General features: G+C 44.2%; 2 protein-coding genes across 4 annotated transcripts; both read right to left on the bottom strand.

The window, feature by feature from the left end:
- Nucleotides 1-81: 81 nt before the first annotated feature.
- Glcat-p (Glucuronyltransferase P) lies at nt 82-10,104 on the bottom strand. Of its 2 annotated transcripts, none has more exons than XM_076791763.1 (5): nt 9,173-10,104; nt 3,254-3,462; nt 2,736-3,171; nt 2,419-2,576; nt 82-1,838 (listed from the first exon to the last, which is right to left on the bottom strand). In XM_076791763.1, exons 2-5 carry the CDS (start codon nt 3,449-3,451, stop codon nt 1,440-1,442), a joined length of 1,191 nt encoding a protein of 396 aa, XP_076647878.1. In that variant the 5' UTR covers nt 3,452-3,462; nt 9,173-10,104; the 3' UTR covers nt 82-1,439. The 2 variants fall into 2 exon arrangements, with proteins under 2 accessions (XP_076647878.1, XP_076647877.1); XM_076791762.1 differs by lacking the exon at nt 9,173-10,104 and adding an exon at nt 6,964-7,147.
- A 2,023-nt stretch (nt 10,105-12,127) lies between these two features.
- Nucleotides 12,128-18,362, bottom strand: Spz6 (Spaetzle domain-containing protein 6). 2 transcript variants are annotated; one of them, XM_076791767.1, is made up of 8 exons: nt 17,871-18,362; nt 14,608-14,800; nt 14,390-14,507; nt 14,208-14,318; nt 14,024-14,131; nt 13,672-13,938; nt 13,303-13,585; nt 12,128-13,217 (listed from the first exon to the last, which is right to left on the bottom strand). In XM_076791767.1, the coding sequence occupies exons 1-8, from the start codon at nt 17,889-17,891 to the stop codon at nt 13,110-13,112; spliced, it is 1,209 nt and encodes a 402-aa protein (XP_076647882.1). In that variant the 5' UTR covers nt 17,892-18,362; the 3' UTR covers nt 12,128-13,109. The 2 variants fall into 2 exon arrangements, with proteins under 2 accessions (XP_076647882.1, XP_076647880.1); XM_076791765.1 differs by lacking the exon at nt 17,871-18,362 and adding an exon at nt 16,750-17,697 and having other exon boundaries at nt 12,129-13,217.
- Between the last annotated feature and the right edge of the window lie 1,069 nt (nt 18,363-19,431).

Genomic DNA, 19,431 nt, shown 5'->3' with positions numbered 1-19,431 from the left:
TATTCAAGGTGCTGATTCGAGAAGAAGTTTGTTGCAACCCTGTCAACGGTTGCTCTGACTTTGGATTCGAATAGCTTTTTCTTCTTTTTCGCTGAAGGCGATCCTAAGACTATCTAAGGTGCAACGTTTTTGTAACGTATCTAAACTCCTCGGTCGTTGACAACTCAATCGATATCGATATATCATCGATAATTGAAATTGTTCACGCAACGTTGCGCTGTCGCAAATGTCTTTAAACATACTCCTTTCCTTCCTTCGTTACACCGCATTTCTTTGTTTACCTAGCTAATTGTGACTGTGTTCGATATGAATATTCACGCTCTCACGATCGATAGATACATCGATACGACGTTCGTTCACTTCTCCATTACGATATATTACTCAGAAACCTTGAAAAACTGGCATACATTATTTGGCTATTTCGCAATCAAAAAGTCTATTAAATGCTAAATTAATTCGAGAACCCTGAACGTTGCGTTGGACTCTTTAACGACATTCGTTGAAGTATTCTGAGATCCTGCAGCAACGATAAAAACCATTCGGAGATACTCTACGTATAAATAAATATTACTCTGTGTAAAAGATGGAAGCATCGGACACTGCAATAACTAAGTGTCTTTATCCGTATCGCGTACAGGCTGTTCCAGAAATAAGTTATTAGGTATCTTGATAGCAACCAGCGCAACGCGTATATCTATATCGTCGGTACACGAGTGAAACGAGTCGGCTCAAGTCGGCCATTTATTTCTGGAACACCTATAAATATTTGATCGTTCCGTATAGAAAAGAACAGCTATGCTTCACCTACTCGCGTCTCGATTACTTTACATTTTTTATGTGCATTGGTCACGCATCGAACCGACATTCTTAGGCATACTTGGAGAAGCAATTAACGTAATGCAAAAAACAAAAACTTTAACAGCAAAGTCTTGTACTGATCGGTAAACTCTTTCATCATCGCGTTTAGTTTCCTTCTTTTCTCGAACTACGTTCATTCGAATTAATTGGTCATTGGCCTACGGGGTGCACATCGATCATTGTACAACTAGAACTGAAACATCGCTGTAGCTAAAAACCGAGAGCTCACGCTATGCGACATTAGAGACATAAAAGTTTACTAGAAAACGAGACGCTCTGCTCTACCCTGCGCTCCTTTGGTATTTTCTGGTTGTTGTTAACAACGGGTCAAGCACAGGACAATCGCGCTATTCGACGCGTCTCGCGAATTTCATCGAATCAACGAAAAGAAACGATAATCGCAATGCCGACCGGTACGGTTACACTACTTCAGGCACTGAATCACTTTGTTCGTCGCGGTCCGCGAATGATTCCCGTCGCGCGTTTTAATGGACACAAGGTGTCTCCATTAAAATTCAAGTTCGACATCTAGATCACAATCGAGATCGAGATCGAGATCGAAACTTTACCAAAGAGGAGCATCAGACTATCTGCTCCTTCAACCTGACCAGATTCGTTTCTCTGTAGAGCTTCATGTCGAGAGCCGCGCTGGCCTCGTTCTTCTTGGTCTGCGTGTGCCACGCGAGAACCTTCGTGCAATTGTCGGCCAGGAATTCGATGTCCTTCGGCTCGAACGGCGCGAGACTCTTCAGAAATCCGTCCTCCTCGTAGCCGGCTTTGAACGGCATCGTGGCGTTCGGCCTCTGCAGAAGAAACTTCACGTTCACCGCGAACCCAGCCATATCCACAGGGAATTTTCGGCCGGCTATCCATCCGTCGTAAAAACCGACGAATTTCCCATTCTTGATGATCGGCGAGCTCAGACCGAACTTTGTGCAGAGTCCCACGGGAAACATCGACACCCTCTTCGTGCGACGGATCTGAAACGAGTGTCGGCTTTACTACGTGTAACGGCGTCAAGAATAACAATCCAAAACTGTTTCCAGGACACGGTTCTCACTGTTAACCCCTTGCCTTGCAATATCGAGCCGGACTCGTGATGAAGATTCTGAACAGAGTCTAATAAATATGTATCGTTGTAGTTGATATATCTTTTTTTCTATGAAATCCTGAACGATGAAGAATTTCTAATCGTTATAATAACAAAATAAATAGTAGTGCAAGGGGTGTACGTGTTAACCCTTTGCACTCGAAGCTATTTTAACTCCGAAACCAAACATTTCTTCCTACCTAGAATATTTCCTCTCTATATATTTTTTTCATGTTATACATACAAAAATGATACACGTTAGTCGTACAATGCCGAAATGTTTAGTAATTTATTAAATACAAATAAATTTAATAATGCAAAAAATATTTTGAATAATGATTGAGCAATTTTTAGTGGCGCCTTACAGTCGCCTTTCGAGTGCTAAGGGTTAATAGCGAGAACCGCTATATTTTATGAATATTCTATAAATATGAATGAATGAATAGTTCGGTTCGGCATACGAGATCTACCTCGTCGAAGAGCGTTATGTCGTAGGTATTGTCGTCGTCGGCAAAGTAGAACACCCCGTTGGTCGCATTCGCCCTGATCCATTGTAGGCCGCGGTTCCGGTTCGACACGCCTCGCGGTTTCGCGCCCTTCTTCTGCTTGTACTTCTCGGGCATCGGGGCTGGAACATACGTTCGAATCTGAATCATAGAAATCCGTGTACACTCTCTACTGTTCGCGTTCGATCCGGATCTAACCCTGACCGGACGCTGTAATATCGCAACGGAATCTCCGCGACTCGACTCGAAGCAAAACAACTGTTTCGAATGCGATTGTTTACCGGTCAAATGATCGAACTTCAAGCCGGTCCGCTCCAACAATCGAGTGACTTGGCTGGTGGCGACGTTGGCATCCTCGATCACGAGCCAGTGAATGTTCTTGACCAGCATCAGCGTGTGAGACATTCTGGTCAGCTCCGGGATCTGTTCCGGTCTTCGATAAGTCGGCGTGATTATGTACAACGGTTCGACGATCGCCTCCTGCGACAACGCCTGGATCCTCGAGGCCGCCGACGAGGATCCAGATGGTGGTCGCTGAGGCGGTGGTTGCGCCGCTGGTTGAACCCGCGCCATTTTCGAGCTGTTGCTCCCGGCTGGATCATGCCCGAACGCCGCCGGGTTCTTGGTCAAATGATTGATCAGCTCTTGAATCAGCGACGTCGCGATGTCCGGGCTCAGTCCGTTCGCCTCCTGGACTCTGCGCACCGCGCTCCGAATCTGCAAACAGTTTCGTTGGAATCATGGTCGTACGGTCGGCGTGGTTTCGACCGACAAAAAAGTAGGTCGATCCGGGTTATACCATTTCTTCCTTCAACTTGGTTGTGCCGACATAGCTTTCTACGTCTTCCTGAGAGAAGACCGGGTTCTCTTCGGCCGTGCCGCCCGTGTTGAAGTCGGTCATCTGATCGAACCGAACACCCGTCGAGAGATGGTACTGGTAGAACACCACGAATACGCCTATTAGCACTATCACTCCCATTTTCATGGATGGCTTCATTATACCAGCACCTGTCGATTAAACAAACCATACATGTAGTTTATCGTGAAACACAAGCTACGGTTGGCATACGGTAGTTGTTTGTACTCGATCGCGTTCCACGTTTGGTCGTCGGACAAATCAAAAGAAAAAAGAGGAAAAAAAAACTAATCGGCGTAATCGAGACTCGCAAGGTTCGTACGCGACAAACGCTAATCGAGATTTAATTGAAAATTATTGAGGCTGGTTCAAGGCGGTCGCTCGGGACGAAGATTTAATTAGGAAATATTTTGTATGCGTGGATGCGAAGGGAAACGATAAGATACACGTTTCCGGCGATTCTCGCGCGCCCCTTCGCTTCGATATAAGCCTACAAAAATGTTAATGCTGTTCCGAATTAAACAATACGCGAACGCGGTGTCTTTATTTATCACTTGCCTCGGCGGCTGCAACAATCGATCATGGACCACCTGGTCTGGATACACGCTTCCGCTTCAAAGTTACCTAGCCAATTGTAGTTTTCAACGAGCCTGGATACGTATCGAGAGCCGAGGCAGCGTCGTAATACGTGTCGGTGTATCAAACGTTATCGGGGCGCAGTTATTTCTAATCTGGACGTTAGTTACGAACAGCAAACAATAGTTAATTGTCCGTAGATTCGCGATAAGGCAGAGTGACCAGGTTACCGACAAAATTGGGCGAAAAATGATTTCACGTGCCTCAACTTTTCGTCATTGTGTGAGAATATTTTTCACTGGGAAAGAGCTCATTCGAATGAGGAAGGTTCAATGAAGCGCTGGCCATGAGCTGACGAGAATATAAGCGTTAGAAGTAGGCCAAAAATTGACGGTGCGCATGCCGTGGAATCCAAGCATTTTTATGGAAAAAATGACTCTGCAAAAGTCACGTGACTAGCCTTGGCCCTTAACATTAGAACTACCGAGCAATAAATGACGTATATTGCTTTGTAACTGTGACAAGGCTGTGTCCATTTAGACTTCACACAACTTTTATTGTAATGAGTGCTTCTATGAAGAAGTGCATTCAAGAATTTCCGATGAAAACATTTTTACAATTTCAGTGATTGTAAAAGAAAAAATTAGGAACCAGTCATTTTGACTGGTCCGGTAGTTCTAGTGTTAACCCTTTGCACTCGAAGCTATTTTAACTCCAAAAGGAAACATTTCTTCCGACCTAGAATATTTCCCTTTTATAGATTTGTTTTCATGTTATACATACGAAAATGTTGCGATTTACTCGTACAATACTGAAATGTTTAGTAATTTATTAAATACAAACAAATTTAATAATGCGAAACATATTTTGAATAATAATAGAGCAATTTTTAGTGGTGCCTTACAGTCACCATTCGAGTGCTAAGGGTTAATACTCTTCGCAGGTGTTTGCTCTTTGTGTTTTATTTCGCGCTGTCGCGGTATTGTTCGAAACGGTATCCGAAAAAGAAAACGCGGTGATATTTGTATCTCGTTTCCGGTTGCACTTTATCAATCGACCACCGAGCGATGCCGGTGGCAGTGCTGGCCAGGCGTTTGTTGTACCATAAGTGTACAGTGTGCAGTATACCGCGTCTGTACGCATACAGAATGCAGGCCTCGTTCTCGATCGGAAATGTGTCGCCGTGTTGTACACTTGACTTCCAAACAATCAACGTATAGGTAGGGATTGGTCCGCGAGTCCACACTGTACAGGGTGTATAAAAATTATATGTCACGACCACCATAGCGTGATTCTGAACCTCCGGATCGGTGGAGATCTGTGAAAAAAATGCACCGCAAAATTCACCTTGACCTCGAAAATTAAGGTCAAAGTGTCGAAAAAATTTGAGTGATGAGTACTATACGATGCAATAAAAGTAAATTTTTCGACACTTTGACCTTGATTTCCAAGGTCAAGGTTAATTTTGCGGTGTATTTTTTTAACAGATTTCCACCGATCCAGAGGTATAGAATCACGCTATGGTGGTCGTGACATATAATTTGTATACACCCTGTACAGTGCAAGTATGGCACCGACGGGATACGCGACCAACGCACTGTGTCGCGAATGGCCATTTTAGGTGGAAAAAAGTCATGTCAGAAAACAGATATAACATTCGTATATTCTTCTTTCGGAATACCGAGCCTAATTATACCTATAATAATTCATTTACTAGCGATATAAGTATCGAAATCAATACGTGAAAACTCCGAACAGTAATACGGCGAAATCGTACGTTTATATTTGTTCTAAAGAAAATTATGTCAGAGCAATAATTATGAATCTTTAAGCTTCTATGCACGATGTTCTATATTAACAGAAGTAAATATTTACATTAATGTTCGCAAAGTTCGTTAATAAAGTCCTTTACAATCATTTTTAGAGATTTTTTAAGTACCAGTTTTCCATGCCGGTTAGTTGACTTTAATAGAGCAGAACTAGAAAGTCTGAAAAGATCCCATCTTGAAATTTTTATTGCATCAAGTTCAAACTATGTAGAAGGGATTCTGATAAAAATCAGCTGCAAATATCTGCTAACCTGCCTGTCACAATTTTTGAAAGTCTTTGTTACCCCGTACGGTGGACCGAATGGGCATTCTAAGGAAGCAGGAGAAAATGGCTCCGCAAATGATGGTAACACGGCTAGACGTTACCTCAAAAACTTTACAGAAACTTCGAAAATAACAGGCATTAATAAGGAACTTCTTGAACGATTTTTGTATATCTTATCTGCTCTTTCTCCAGGTCCTAACATTAATTTTCTAAATTTCGAGAAGTTTGTTCGCGAAACAAAAGATTTATATTTAAATTTATATCCTTGGCTATATATGCCCGTTACAGTGCACAAATTATTATTTCATAGTGTAGAAATCAGTAAATCATGCCTATTGCCAATTGGCATGATGTCTGAAGAGGCTCAAGAAGCTGTAACAGAAAATTTCAATCGGTTTGAAGAAGCATGAAACGATCTGTGATTTTTTACCATCTAGAACGGCCATTCGCGACACTGTGCAACGACCGGCGACCAGCGACCAGCGACCAGCGACGTCACGCGCCCCTGTACCTGCTCAGCCTCACACGTGTGCACCATTTTCCGGTCGCAGTGACTCATGCCATTTGCCGCGGCAACCAGTCACGTTTGCGGCAGAGAAAAAAGAAAACGAGAGCGGTTAAATCCGGCGAACGCCGCGTCATAACGCGTTCGTCGAAACTTTCGAGGAACCGTGATTTTGACCGCCGCGTTCGCCGGATTTAAACGCTCCCGATTGTTTCCTTCGGGGATGTTTGAAAGACCGTAGGTCAACTAAAGAATAATATTTAAGTTAGTTTATTTAAAAAGGGGGGAAAAAAATTGAATCGCAACTCTCAAATACAGAAACTATAGACTATTCGAACCCCTTCGTTTCGTCTGCGCCGCCCTGTAGGTGTCCATTTTCTTTTCGCAATGCGTTTTCGAATATTTGAAAACGTGTCGTGACACGAGGCAGTCGATAACTGCAGTCGAAAACGAGTCGATCCCAGCGAAATTTCCTTACCGTCTCGAACTGGAACCACGTATTTCTGTCTCGGCTGACACCGGTTTACTAGCACGTTATAAATTAAAGAGATCGTATCTTTCGCGCAGTTAATCACCTGACTACCTTTCAGAAGAACTTTGTAACTGTGCGTGTAAGTTAGAGGCATGTTTACCGAACGCTATATGTCGCACAAAAAGAACATTTGGCAGCTGTGTTGACACTCTTCCCTTGCGACATCCATTGACCCATTTGCATCATAAGTAAATATGAAAAGAAGGCCTTTATCACCAACCTCTTTTTTTATTATATTCAATTAATTAATTTAAGTAGAAAAATGGCTACAAGTAAAAGAACTTCATATTTCAGCATTATAAGAAAAAATAAATTGAGCGTATATATACGCTTCGGTTATAGTGACCAGGAAAATCTTTTCGTGAGTTAGCAATGCTTTGTTTATATCTCTTCTTTCCTTATTCCATTGTTTTCCGTTTTTACTTGCTAACAGATGGTTTCGATATTATGCGAAACAGTCGTATGGATTATAGCGTCTGCCAAGTAGGCAGACCAATTTCGTTTTATATTAGAACGTAATTCGACGTCGAAATGGTTTTCAGGCCATTTTAATTAGACCGTGCTCCGCGGGTTACAACATTTAACGAGCGCTCGAAGAACGATTCGGTTCTCGAATTTGGACGTGAAACCGGGTAACAACGTTCGATGCCATTGGTAAAATCATCCGTTTAAAGTCTGACAACCGAGAAAGTAAATATTGAAGCAGGCGCGATAAAGATCCGACGATTGGCGTAAGTTTGCTACTTGCGGTTTTGACTCTTGATTGCGACAATGCCGTCGTCATCTTGCTTTGCTTCGTAATCAAACCTAACAGCTCGTTAAACCACCGAGCAACGCATCCGCGCCGCAGTTTGCCGCGTGCGCGGTGCTTATTACGGTTTGTTTACGATCCGATCGCATACGGCACACGGAGTACGAGAAACGCGCTATGAAAATTGATTTGGTGCAAAGTTGCATCATCGAGCTGCCCTCGACATTATATTGTAAAGTCGCGGAGAATTCCGAGACGAGTTCGAACGTTTCGATCATTTTCAAAATATTGTTCTCAAGATCCCTGGAACGTGTGCTCGAACGAGCCGCTGGTTTCTTTCGAATCGCCAATCGATAACCCCCATGCGTTTCTCGGTGCAATTGGTCGGTACGTTTCTCGGGTTACATGCCACATAGTAGGTGTAATCCGTATGGATGGAAAACCGCGATGCTCTTGACGAATCTCGACCAATGGCCGAGGTAACCTCAGTTCGAGAAACGAAACTTAAGGGCTCGGGATAGTCACGTGACTTTTTAATTAATAACACAGACTTAAGATCCGTCTTGGTCTTGCTCCGACGGGTGTTAAGTCTATGACCAAACTTTGTCGAATTTTTTGCTCTGTATTATCGATATCATGAATTCTGACTCGCCAGAAACGTGCTTCAAGTTTTTCGCTTTATTTCGCAGAGAATCAAGACAAAATATAGCTGAATTTGTAGCCGGAGATATTTTGTAGCGCGCGCTGCTCTCGATTTCATCCAGAAAACTCATCCAATGGCACAAAAATGCTCGGATTCCACGGCATGCGCATTGTCAATTTTTGGCCTACTTCTAACGCTTATATTACCAAATATCTGCATAATCTCGTCAGCTCCCGACCAGCGCGCACTAGATTGAACCTTCCTCTTTCGAACGAGCCCTTTCCCAGCGACAAAATATTCTCATATAAGGACGAAAAGTTGAGGCACGTAAAACCATTTTTCGCTCCATTTTGTCGGTAACGTAGTCGCTCTACTTTATCGCGAATCACGGATTCTCGGCTCTTAATTTTTGGCCTACTTCTAACGCTTATATTACCAAATATCTGCATAATCTCGTCAGCTGATGACCAGGGCGCACTAGATTACCAGCGACAAAACATTCTTGTATAAGGACGAAAACTTGAGGCACGTAAAACTATTTTTCGACGGTAATGTAGTCACTCTACCTTATCGCGAATCTACGAAGACCGGGCCCTCAACGCAACGCAACGCAACGAAACGAAACGAAACGAAACGAAACGAAACGAAACGGCGGAAAGTCGATACGAGGGGTATCGACTAGTCGGTTTCTTCGATATCATCGACCCAACAAACACCGTCGAACAAAACCGACGGATTCGATTCGCGCAATTAGAACCTACCTGACGATAGACGTTCATGCTTCGCTCGCGAGCAGTTGTCTCGTTCCTGGTCGGTTTGCGCGGCTCTTGGCTCGAGGCTCGATTGAGTCGTGAGCGTGCGTTGTTGCTGCTGCGACACACCATGGAATACGTACGTTGTTACGTTTGTCAAGGTAGCATCGTTGTCATTTCCGGCCTTTAACAACGTGGAAGCGACGAAATTCGATACCCGCGAGCTTACGCGCGATATATATTCAGCGGTACTGGCTGCAGTTCTACGTTCGACCGGGCACACGGTTTACGCACACTCGAAATCACGTTGCATGTTTATGGTTCTGTCACAGAGAGCGGGAGAAAGAGACAGAGAGATAGGAAAAAAAAGAAAAACAGAGAAATAGAAAGGAAGCGAGGCGACGGTTCGGTGTTTTCCTTCCGGCGAGCTTCACGGACGATTCTTCCATCGAAATGTCTTGGCGAATCGCATTTCGAACAAACGAGAGATCACCGATCCCCCATGACGCGCGGGAGATTCTGCGCGAATTCTCATGGTATCCGCGCGCGTTATCACAGGGTGTCCAACAACCAACGTTTCTTTCACTCGGACATCGCTGTGCTTTGGCTTCTGCGTTCGGCGACTGTTGTGTAGCACTTCGATCGTTCGCCGAACGTATTTTTAGCAATCGGCCTGGCGCTGTACGAGATAATTGGCGCACGACGTTCGCACATTTTTCCACAGAATTATATTCGCCGCTGTTCTCGGCGACGACTCACCGCGCGGATCGGTCGATCGTCACCCGGTCGCGTGGCCGGCGTTGTCGTTGGTATCAACGAAAAAGGGAGTCCCTAACCACCGTCTCTAATGGTTACGCTCGTCGACAAATAGACGCGACGCGACGAATCTCCTCCGTTGGTCGACACTGAACTAGCATACTCGTCGCATCCCCTCTTTCTCTTCTAGCCCCCTACCCTCGTGATATTCGACTATGTTCGTATAGCATTGGCCCGCTTCCCCTCCACGTCCCGTCCCGCCTATCTTGTTTCAGCTGGCGCAGCAGCCGACGTTGTCACTGGTGTACGCGCAAGTCCCGATATATATGTACATCCTACACGCGTTACGTGTGTACGCGTAACCTTACGTGTATACGTATATCGAATCACGCGGGAGAATCCGACGCGAAGAACCGCGGAAACCCTTTCTTGGTCGATCTTCGAAACTGGCTAACACCGTGGCCGATTTTAATTAATCTTTATCTCGTTGGAATCAAGTATGTCGGGCTACATCTCGACCTTCGACGTAAGACGATATCTTCGACGATACTAACACTGAACCTACCAGCTCAAAATGACCAGTTCTGTTTGTTTTATAATTACTGAAATTATAAATAAATTCATCCAAATAAATCCAAATAAATCTCGTCATTTTTATGAGACAACCTGTATTTAAGGCTCGGTAGGTTCAGTGTTAACACTAGGTTTACGGGACCCGTCAAAATGACGGGTTCTAGTATTTCTAATTTGCAATTGTTAAGACTCTAAAGATACATCCATGAGAAACCGTTCAACAAATTTATTTCTTTGGGTATCTAAAAATTTGGGCAGCACATTCTTGTTTATTTTATAACGTAATGTAAAATAGTCACTTTTAGTGCTCCGTAAACCTAGTGTTAACCCTTAGCACTCGAATGGCGACTGTAAGGCGCCACTACAAAATTCCTGTATCATTATTCAAAATATTTTTCACGTTATTAAGATTTGTTTGTATTTAATAAATCACTAAACATTTCAGTACTGTACGAGTAAATTGCACCATTTTCGTATGTATAACACGAAAAAATATATATAGAAGGGAAATATTCTAGGTCGGGAGAAATGTTTCATTTTAGAGTTAAAATGGCTTCGAGTGCAAAGGGTTAATTACGCGTTCGGGATGTGTTACAGCTTATCGAAGCGATCGGCTTCTTTCATTGACGTTTCGTTGACAGCGACAAGGGAAGTTTCCAACTGGCCCGAGTCTCGCACGGGGTCTTGGGGATTCGAGCGAAACGATTTTGCCGGAATTCGAAAAGGAAAGCGTGCAATTAGAACGGCAGGTTTGCTGAAATGTTGCCCCTGTCGCAGGCTTCCGTCGTTACAGTTGTGCGAGACTGGCGAATGGTCGCACGGGGCTAGCGGAGGAGCTGATCGTTCAAAGCGTTCGATTAATTCACCGTGAATATTTTCTTCGGAAAAATTGTAAATACGAAAACGCGATCTTGCCTCGATGAGGGAAGTCGCTCGATAATCGTGTACGATGAATACCTTGCGACTCTCCCTCCCTCTTTCTTTCTCTCTCTCTCTCTCACTCTTTGCATCGCGATCAACCCTCGTCTCGTCTTCCGGCGACCGAAGTATTGATCCAATTGTGTTACACCTACATACCGTGTATATAGCTTTGTAAAGAAGTACTCGAACCTCGCGGATAACCGAGAGAACTATATCGCTCGAATGAAAGCGTATCGGTTCTTTTATGAACACTTTATGTTGCTGGAATTAATATGCGCGATATATTCGCTTCCGTGTTGAACTATACATGTAGCCAATGTTTAGGGGACGAAGCACGTACCGAGGCGGTGCATGCGAGATTGAGATTCCGCGTTTAAACCGTGATTTTGATCGTTAACACGTTGCCTTTAGCCTGTCGAATTACCATCGATGCTTTTATCCTGCACGATATTTTATGCAGTAGCGTACGACCGTCTTGGAACGAGGTTAACCTAACTTTTCTCAAGTACCAAAACGTAATAACCTTTCGCAAGATCGGCTCCGCCAGTTATTTCGACAGAGTTTGTGCAACCAGACTGTACAATTTAGATGGAAATTCTAAACAGAAATTTCAGTTGGTACTTTTTACTTAACCGGGACGTAGAAATAGATGTTTTCCTTGAAATAATTACAAGTCATGTTTTAACAACACCGCGTCTCGAGGAAATAGATTTACGTAACAAATATGTAGTCGTCGAAGACTATGATCGAACGAGTGTAGACCTTGAAAGATCGTATCGGAGAACATCAACCAGCAAACGATTTGTTTGCTCTACTGACCGGCGGAAATGATACGAATCTTGATCGACTTTGGGAGTTGTAGGCAGACACGATGGATGATACTTCTCAAATTTTCCATGTTTAGATACCATCGCGAAGTAACGCTGGAAACATACTTTTCTAATCTGAACCATATACTCGTTCCAATCATGACCGAATAGAATGTCGTGGGCGTTACCGCGAGTCATCTAAAAACGAACGCAAATCGTAACGTGCCCTGAGAAACAAGTTTTAATGGTTTATATACGTCAACATACAACCTTCCATCGGTTTAGTTAAGACTTAAAAGTAGAGAGTAATTGTTCCTAATTAAACATAAATACCGACAAAACATAATGGTACGTACAATAATATTCTGTGGGAGGAATCGAACAGCGTGCGCATCGTTGCGCGCTTCCGTTGCACGTATGTACAAATATAAAATATTATTTATTCAAAATTGAAAGTACTTAACAACACCGTCTCTCGTTACGCGTGTAGAACTGCATACGCAACGAATCACGACGGCGGTACTTCGTCAGTCTTAAGGTGCACAATGTTGCAATCTCAAAGCAATAAAGTACCCCAATTAAAGCTAGCGTGTTAATCGCGCGCGCGTGCGCGTGCGCGTCACGATACCGTCGTATCTTGTCTAATCCCATCCGCTTCCCACCGTTCTAGTTCTGGCGGTAGAACGTTATCCAACATTCGAAACCGAATGGCTTTCGTACGATTGGTCCCTCCTCTTATCGATTTGCGATTTCATTGAAATTTTAGCAACGGATCGATGCTGAGACTGAGCAACGGTTTAATTTTAAACGCGCGTATCAAGGTCGAGCCCTCTTTTGTCAATCGTTTGCTCGGTCTGCGAAGTTCGACGCGATTCGACGTGATTCGATCACAATTCAACGTTCGACCCGCTCCGACGAACGTATCGATTGAAATAGTCGGGACGCCAACACTTGCAGCTACCTGGCACCAGGAACCAGTCGTAGTACAGTCTCACCTGGAAGGTCGTGGAAAATGGTCAATTGTAACGCCAACTGCGAGTGAAAAGAAAACAATACAGTTTTGAAACGATGCTCGTTTACCTGGAAACAACCCATCTCGTCGACTCCGTCGCAATGATGTTGCTGCTGCGAGCCGGCGTTGTTGCGAGCCTCGTTCTCGCCGGCACGTTTCTGCAGGTACTGCTGATAATTTTGGAAATCGTGAACCGGTGGTGGTGAACCGGCCGGATCCCTCAGTTCGTTCAACCGGGAATTTTGATTCTTGTCTAGGATCGTGTCGGGATAGAAGATTTCCGCCACCAGCAGACTGGTCCATCTCGGCGACGATAGGCAACCACCGTCCAGATAGTGGCACCTCGATTGCCTGCGAATCATTCGAACGAGCACTTCAACTTGGCGAACAGGCGAGAAGATAAAAACAGATAAATGAGAAAGAGAGAACGAAATTACATGCATCTAGTGACTTCGATGGTCTGCGTGAAGTAGCCTTCGTAAGGTATTTGGACTACGTAACGCCATACTCCTTGGTAATTCTTCGCGAAAACTGGCGTCGCGTATTCCACTTTGGCTGGGCAAGGAGTAGGAGGACCTGTGTACTCCGGTTTCTCCTGCGATGGCGCGCGTTGCCTGTATTCAGGGGTAGAAGGCTCGTCCCGGCGTTCCGCTGCCGAAGTAGCCAGGGGTTCTCCTTGTATCGCCTTGTACAGCATGCAGACCCTTCGATAGAAGTAGAAGTAGAAGTAGAGAACGACAATCCACGATTCGGGCCGATTCGACGATTAAACGTGTTTCCAATACTCACACTCCTTCGCCATTTTCGCAGAACTTTCGGCCGCTTCTGGGCGGGTCTACGTCAGCTTCCGAGTCGGAGGATCGTTTGCTTCTGCTCCGTTTTTCGTCGGTGTCGACGCTGCAAATGTTGTCCGTTTATAAATAATTTGTTTCCCTCGAGTCTCGATATTTTAACGAAAAGAAACGATACTCACGAGTTCTGCGAGAAAGATTGAACGGTAGCGACCTTTGGCAGAAAACCATCGGCCTTCAGTATGGGCAAGGCTTTGCTCAGAAATCTCAACGTGTGATTTTTCAATAAGGCGCTGCAAAGTAATGGCGTATTGTATAATCGATTTCCGGTTTCGTAATTCTACGCGTTCCCTGTCGTACTTACAACGGATAGGAGGAGCCATTAAAGTATTGGTTCATAGGATTCCGAGGGATGTAACCTTTGTTGAGATCGCCGCAAATGTTGTGTATAGACACGAAACCTTTGCCCTGTTTGCCAGAATCTAAACGATTGCGAAAAGAAACGAATAAACATTAGAACAGACGAATGTTCGAACGAACGGCGGTATCGAATAAATAGCGATACGAATTTGAATCGCGTACCGTAACATTCTTTGTCGCTGTCTATATAAGGCGGCGGTCTCACTTTAGGTGGTTCCGCGTTCGGCGACTTGATGAACGCGTAGTATCCTTCCGGGGGTTCGTCGGATTCCGTCGACGAGTCGGTGGTGGGCAACTTGATCGGTTTCGGCTCGTGTTGGTCCTCGGCGAACGACGATGCGCACAAAAGTATCATCTAAAGAAAAACAAACGGTGCGCCTCTATGAAACCGTCGATCTAGGCCTAGACAACAACGCTAAAGAATTGTCGCGACCGTTGCTGCCCTCTGCACAAGTACAGCAAAAGTCTACGTTTGCGCAGTCGATATCGGATCACATTCTTCGAAACTCGGAAGTAACGCCTTGTTATGTATTTCTATTCTAGAAATAAACCTAACACGCGGTACTCAAAGGGTCCCCGGAAATCGACTAAGCGTCAGGTCTACCGTATGTCCCGTTGCGGTCCTTGATTGTCAGTTTGACATACCGATAAACCACATTCGTTTAAGACTGGCCGGCTTTATTAACATTGTTAGGGAAGCTACTGGACGCTAGATTGAACCTTCCTCTTTCGAATGAGCCGTTTCCCAGCGAAAAATATTCTCATATAAGGCACGCAAAACCCTTTTTCGCCTATTTTTGTCGGTAACGTGGTCACTCTACCTTATCGCGAATCTACGGAGTCTTGGCTATAATTTTTGGCCTACTTCTATCGCTTATATTACCAAATATCTGCATAATCTCGTCAGCTGATGACCAGCGCGCGCTAGATTGAACCTTCCTCTTTCGAATGAGCCCTTTTCCAGCGAAAAATATTCTCATATAAGGACGAAAAGTTGAGGCATGTAAAATCATTTCTTGCCTATTTTTGTCGGTAACGTGGTCACTCTACCTTATCGCGAATCTACGAAGACCGGGCCCTGTCACGGGTGTGTCGATGATCCATAGCGAACGCATTCGTCGCGTTTCATCGTCGTTCTTACTAGGCTACTCCCCGTTAGTAAGATACGTCGTATCGCATTCGGCCTTAACGGTACTCGGTCCACGCTTCGCAGACTATTAATACCCGGGACCCAGGACTATGGTCGCGCACGCTGGACTGCCCCACTAACAATCGGGCCTACCCGACGTGCCGCGCGGCACGCCGTTACATTCGTTTGGCTCCTTAACCGTCAGGAATTTCGAGGATAAAACTCGACCGAGACCTTCACCTATTATCGCATTCCTCCCCTTTTATATCTATTGGGTTGTCCGGAAGGTTCGTGCCGATTATTAAAGGAAACTCGAACGCAGTACATTTAAATTTCGATATACATTTATTGAATTATTATAGGTATAACCCTATATATATATCTATGGTAAATGCTAACTGAAATTAAACGACCAATCTCCGTCGCAACTAAAACCATGGTGTCCAATCTCGACACAAATTTGAACCAACCTTTATTCCATGAAACTTTCGAATTGGTACTATTCGACAAAATACTTGTTCGAAAGTTGACCCGAAATCGTTTGATCGAACGTTTGTTCGAAAGGATAATTCGATGAATCGCCGGCCGATGTGTTACCGTTCAAAAAGACGCAAAGGCTGCTTTTCCCGTCATCGCATTTATTACGCATTTGCGTAACGGTATTACTTTATACCGGTTCCCAGCGATTACCTACGAGTACGGGACGCGTTTCTATAATCAGGATCGACCAGCGTGAGAGCAACAAATTTATCGGTCTTTTCCCGCTACTTCTTCGTTTGCAATCCGCGCGCTTTCGTGTTTAACTCTGAACCGATTACGGAAGCGTACGTTTAAGATGCGTTTTGAAAATCGCTCGACAAGATCCTTCTAGATACTTGTTTAACATACCCGTTAACAGGTATCTCGTCTTTTCAAGTTTTTCACACGAATAGCGATTGGCGATATTCGATCTGCGAAATGTATTAGAATATCGATTGTTCGGCTTATATTGTCGTCGTTTGTTTGTTTAAATAATTGAGCGACTACTTACTGGGTAATATGTAATATGTATATTATTAATAATATAATAATCTGGAAGAGTCACAGCTCGGAGTACGAATGATTAAAGTTGGACGTGTTGGATAAAATGAAGGTAAGTATTCCGGTAGGTATCGATAGAAAATTATTCGACTTACAACAAACGTGCGGAAGTCCATTGTGTTATCCGTTGGAGCGACGGAGCGACGGAATGTAAAGTTGAACGTCGAGTGTCGAGGGATCTCGTGATCAGTCGACGGTCATAGCAAAACTGAACACATTGAACCCGTGGCATGGTATAAGGAGCTGTTCCTGCCTTCGGTCCCGTACTCATCACCACCAAAGGTACAAGCGAGCCATCCCACCTCCCACCTTGCACCTCGAATCGCGCGGATACCATTCCACCTAAACCCTTCTCGCCGCTCTGTGACGTTCCTAAAATTTTTCATCGCTAGCCTACTTTTGCAGCTCGATTCATCAATTTTCCAACACCGTAGCCGACATTTCTGCCCGGTCTTTGTAGACTCGCGATAAGGTAGAGTGACTACATTACCGACAAAATTGGGCGAAAAATGGTTTTACGTGCCTCAACTTTTCGTCCTTATATGAGAATATTTTGTCGCTGGTAAAGGGCTCATTCGAAAGAGGAAGGTTCAATCTAGCGCGCGCTGGTCATCAGCTGACGAGACTATGCAGATATTTGGTAATATAAGCGATAGAAGTAGGCCAAAAATTGACGATGCGCGTGCCGTGGAATCCGAGCATTTTTATGCCATTGGATGAGTTTTCTGGATGAAATCGAGAGCAGCGCGCTAGAAAATATCTCCGGCTACGAATTCAGCTATATTTTGTCTTGATTCTCTGCGAAATAAAGCGAAAAACTTAGAAAAGAAATAGCTGTTCCGCTGGACAGCGTGAGCGTAAGCGACACATCGCGCAAGCGCGCAACAATACGAAGTCAGAAGCGAAAATAGCGGGAACATTCTTGCCAGAACGAGGCACGATCTGTTCGCGTCTTCGTCGTTTCAACAGAGTCGCTGGTCACGATCGTAACTGTCGTGGCATTCCAACATAATCGTCACTTTCCAGATATAACGTAATCTCCAAACTGGTTTCGTCCTGTAGGATCGCCTAAATGGGGGAAAGAGGAAGCTGCATAACCACCGTCGCGCGACGCTTCGTCATCCGGGGCAACTGTATTTTTATCGGAAGTATCTTTTTCGCTCGGCGAAACGAAACGTTTTCAGAAAACAAAAAGAAAAAACGTTGTTCTTCTTACTTTTTCTAGAAAAAATGCCATCCAGAGTTTTTCGACGCGCTAGACGAGCGTTCTAACCTGAAAACAAGATCTCTGGGGTAGAATCAGGGCACTTCCGGAAAAATTCGTGCCATCCGTAGGAGCCGGTCAAGGCCATCGACTCATCGAACATCCTTCCATGGCAACTGCTAAGCAGAATCTGGAACGGCAACCTGTCGCTCTACACATCGACGTGCTACCTATCAACTACATTTCTCGATCCACCGATCGAAACGCTTTGTACATGCACGAAACACGATACCAACGCTGCACGATCTAGAAATTAACCCCTTGCCCTACAATACCTAGTCATACTCGTGATGAAGATTCTGAACAGAGTCTAACAAATATGTACAGTCATAGTTGCACAGTACATAGGGACCGCATAAAAAGAAATATTCAGAAACTTCATAAATAGCTGTAACAGATAATTGTTTACAACATATTAAAGAAAATTCTTTTTATGCGGTGGAGAGGGACCGCATAAGAAAAAGTCTCACATTTTCTCCTTCTCTTTTATGAAGTTACGAATTACAAAAAAGTTCTACTCACCGAAGCCGTAAAATAAAACGTAGTGCAAGGGGTTAAACGAACGATGAAACGCGAAAATTAGTTGTTTCGTAATTTTAGTATAGTTTACATTCCGCAATCGTTTTTCAAATACAATCGAATACGACAAATACCTGTATAAGGTAATATAAACGACTAGCGGAGCCCGTGCGATTCGTGTCTCGAGATTATTTGAAATTTGATAAATGCGATGAACAGACGGAAGAAGTTCCAATTACATTCCACCGAGGTTCAATCGTGCCGGTGTTTACGACACTGGCAAACGCGTATCGAACGCAAAGTGTTACACAGGCTACGTGTAAAATCGCTCTTCCTGCGAGCAGAGTGATTAATCATGTTACGCGGCGCAGCGGTGTCGATCGTCGAATATCGGATCGCATTTTTCAAAGTTAAACAATAAAACGAGGCCTCTGTGTTTCCAGTTACGGAGGCGGAATCCTGGTACCCCACCTCTACAACAACGCGAGGAAATTAACCCGAATAAACTTACCGTTAGACCGATGATATTCTATACTTTACGACACGATATTGTGTACTCTACCGTTCCCATTGCGGCCCCTTTCGATTACCTATGTTTTCGACACCGCGGTGGTGTCAGTTTTTCCACTGACTTCAAACTGTAAGCTTGTCACTGTCATATAACGAGAATTCATCGTTCACCATTTTACGTAATTGCATCGACAGAAATTTTCATGTTAAAATACGTAGCAGCAATTTTTTCCTTTAGTGTAACCTTACGTAAAAGCATGCTCGGTGTCCGCACGACTTCCGTGCCATCTATTTGTGCCTGCTGGTTGTACTCTCGTGCTCGTGGAGATCAAAGTAAGAAAGATTCTACTTACCTGTGAATAATATAGCAAACAGTATTTTCTCCGTTACGTCGTACGATTCGAAGCAGAAGCTGAAACTATTTGATCTCGTGCGACGAGATTAAAGTAAGTTTCGGAAGGCGACGTTACGGAGGAAATATTGA

The sequence above is a fragment of the Halictus rubicundus genome, chromosome 8 (genome assembly GCF_050948215.1).
Source record: "Halictus rubicundus isolate RS-2024b chromosome 8, iyHalRubi1_principal, whole genome shotgun sequence".
Taxonomy (NCBI): domain Eukaryota; kingdom Metazoa; phylum Arthropoda; class Insecta; order Hymenoptera; family Halictidae; genus Halictus; species Halictus rubicundus.
Note: the sequence above shows the minus strand (reverse complement) of the source record. Positions and strands in the feature narration are given on the sequence as shown.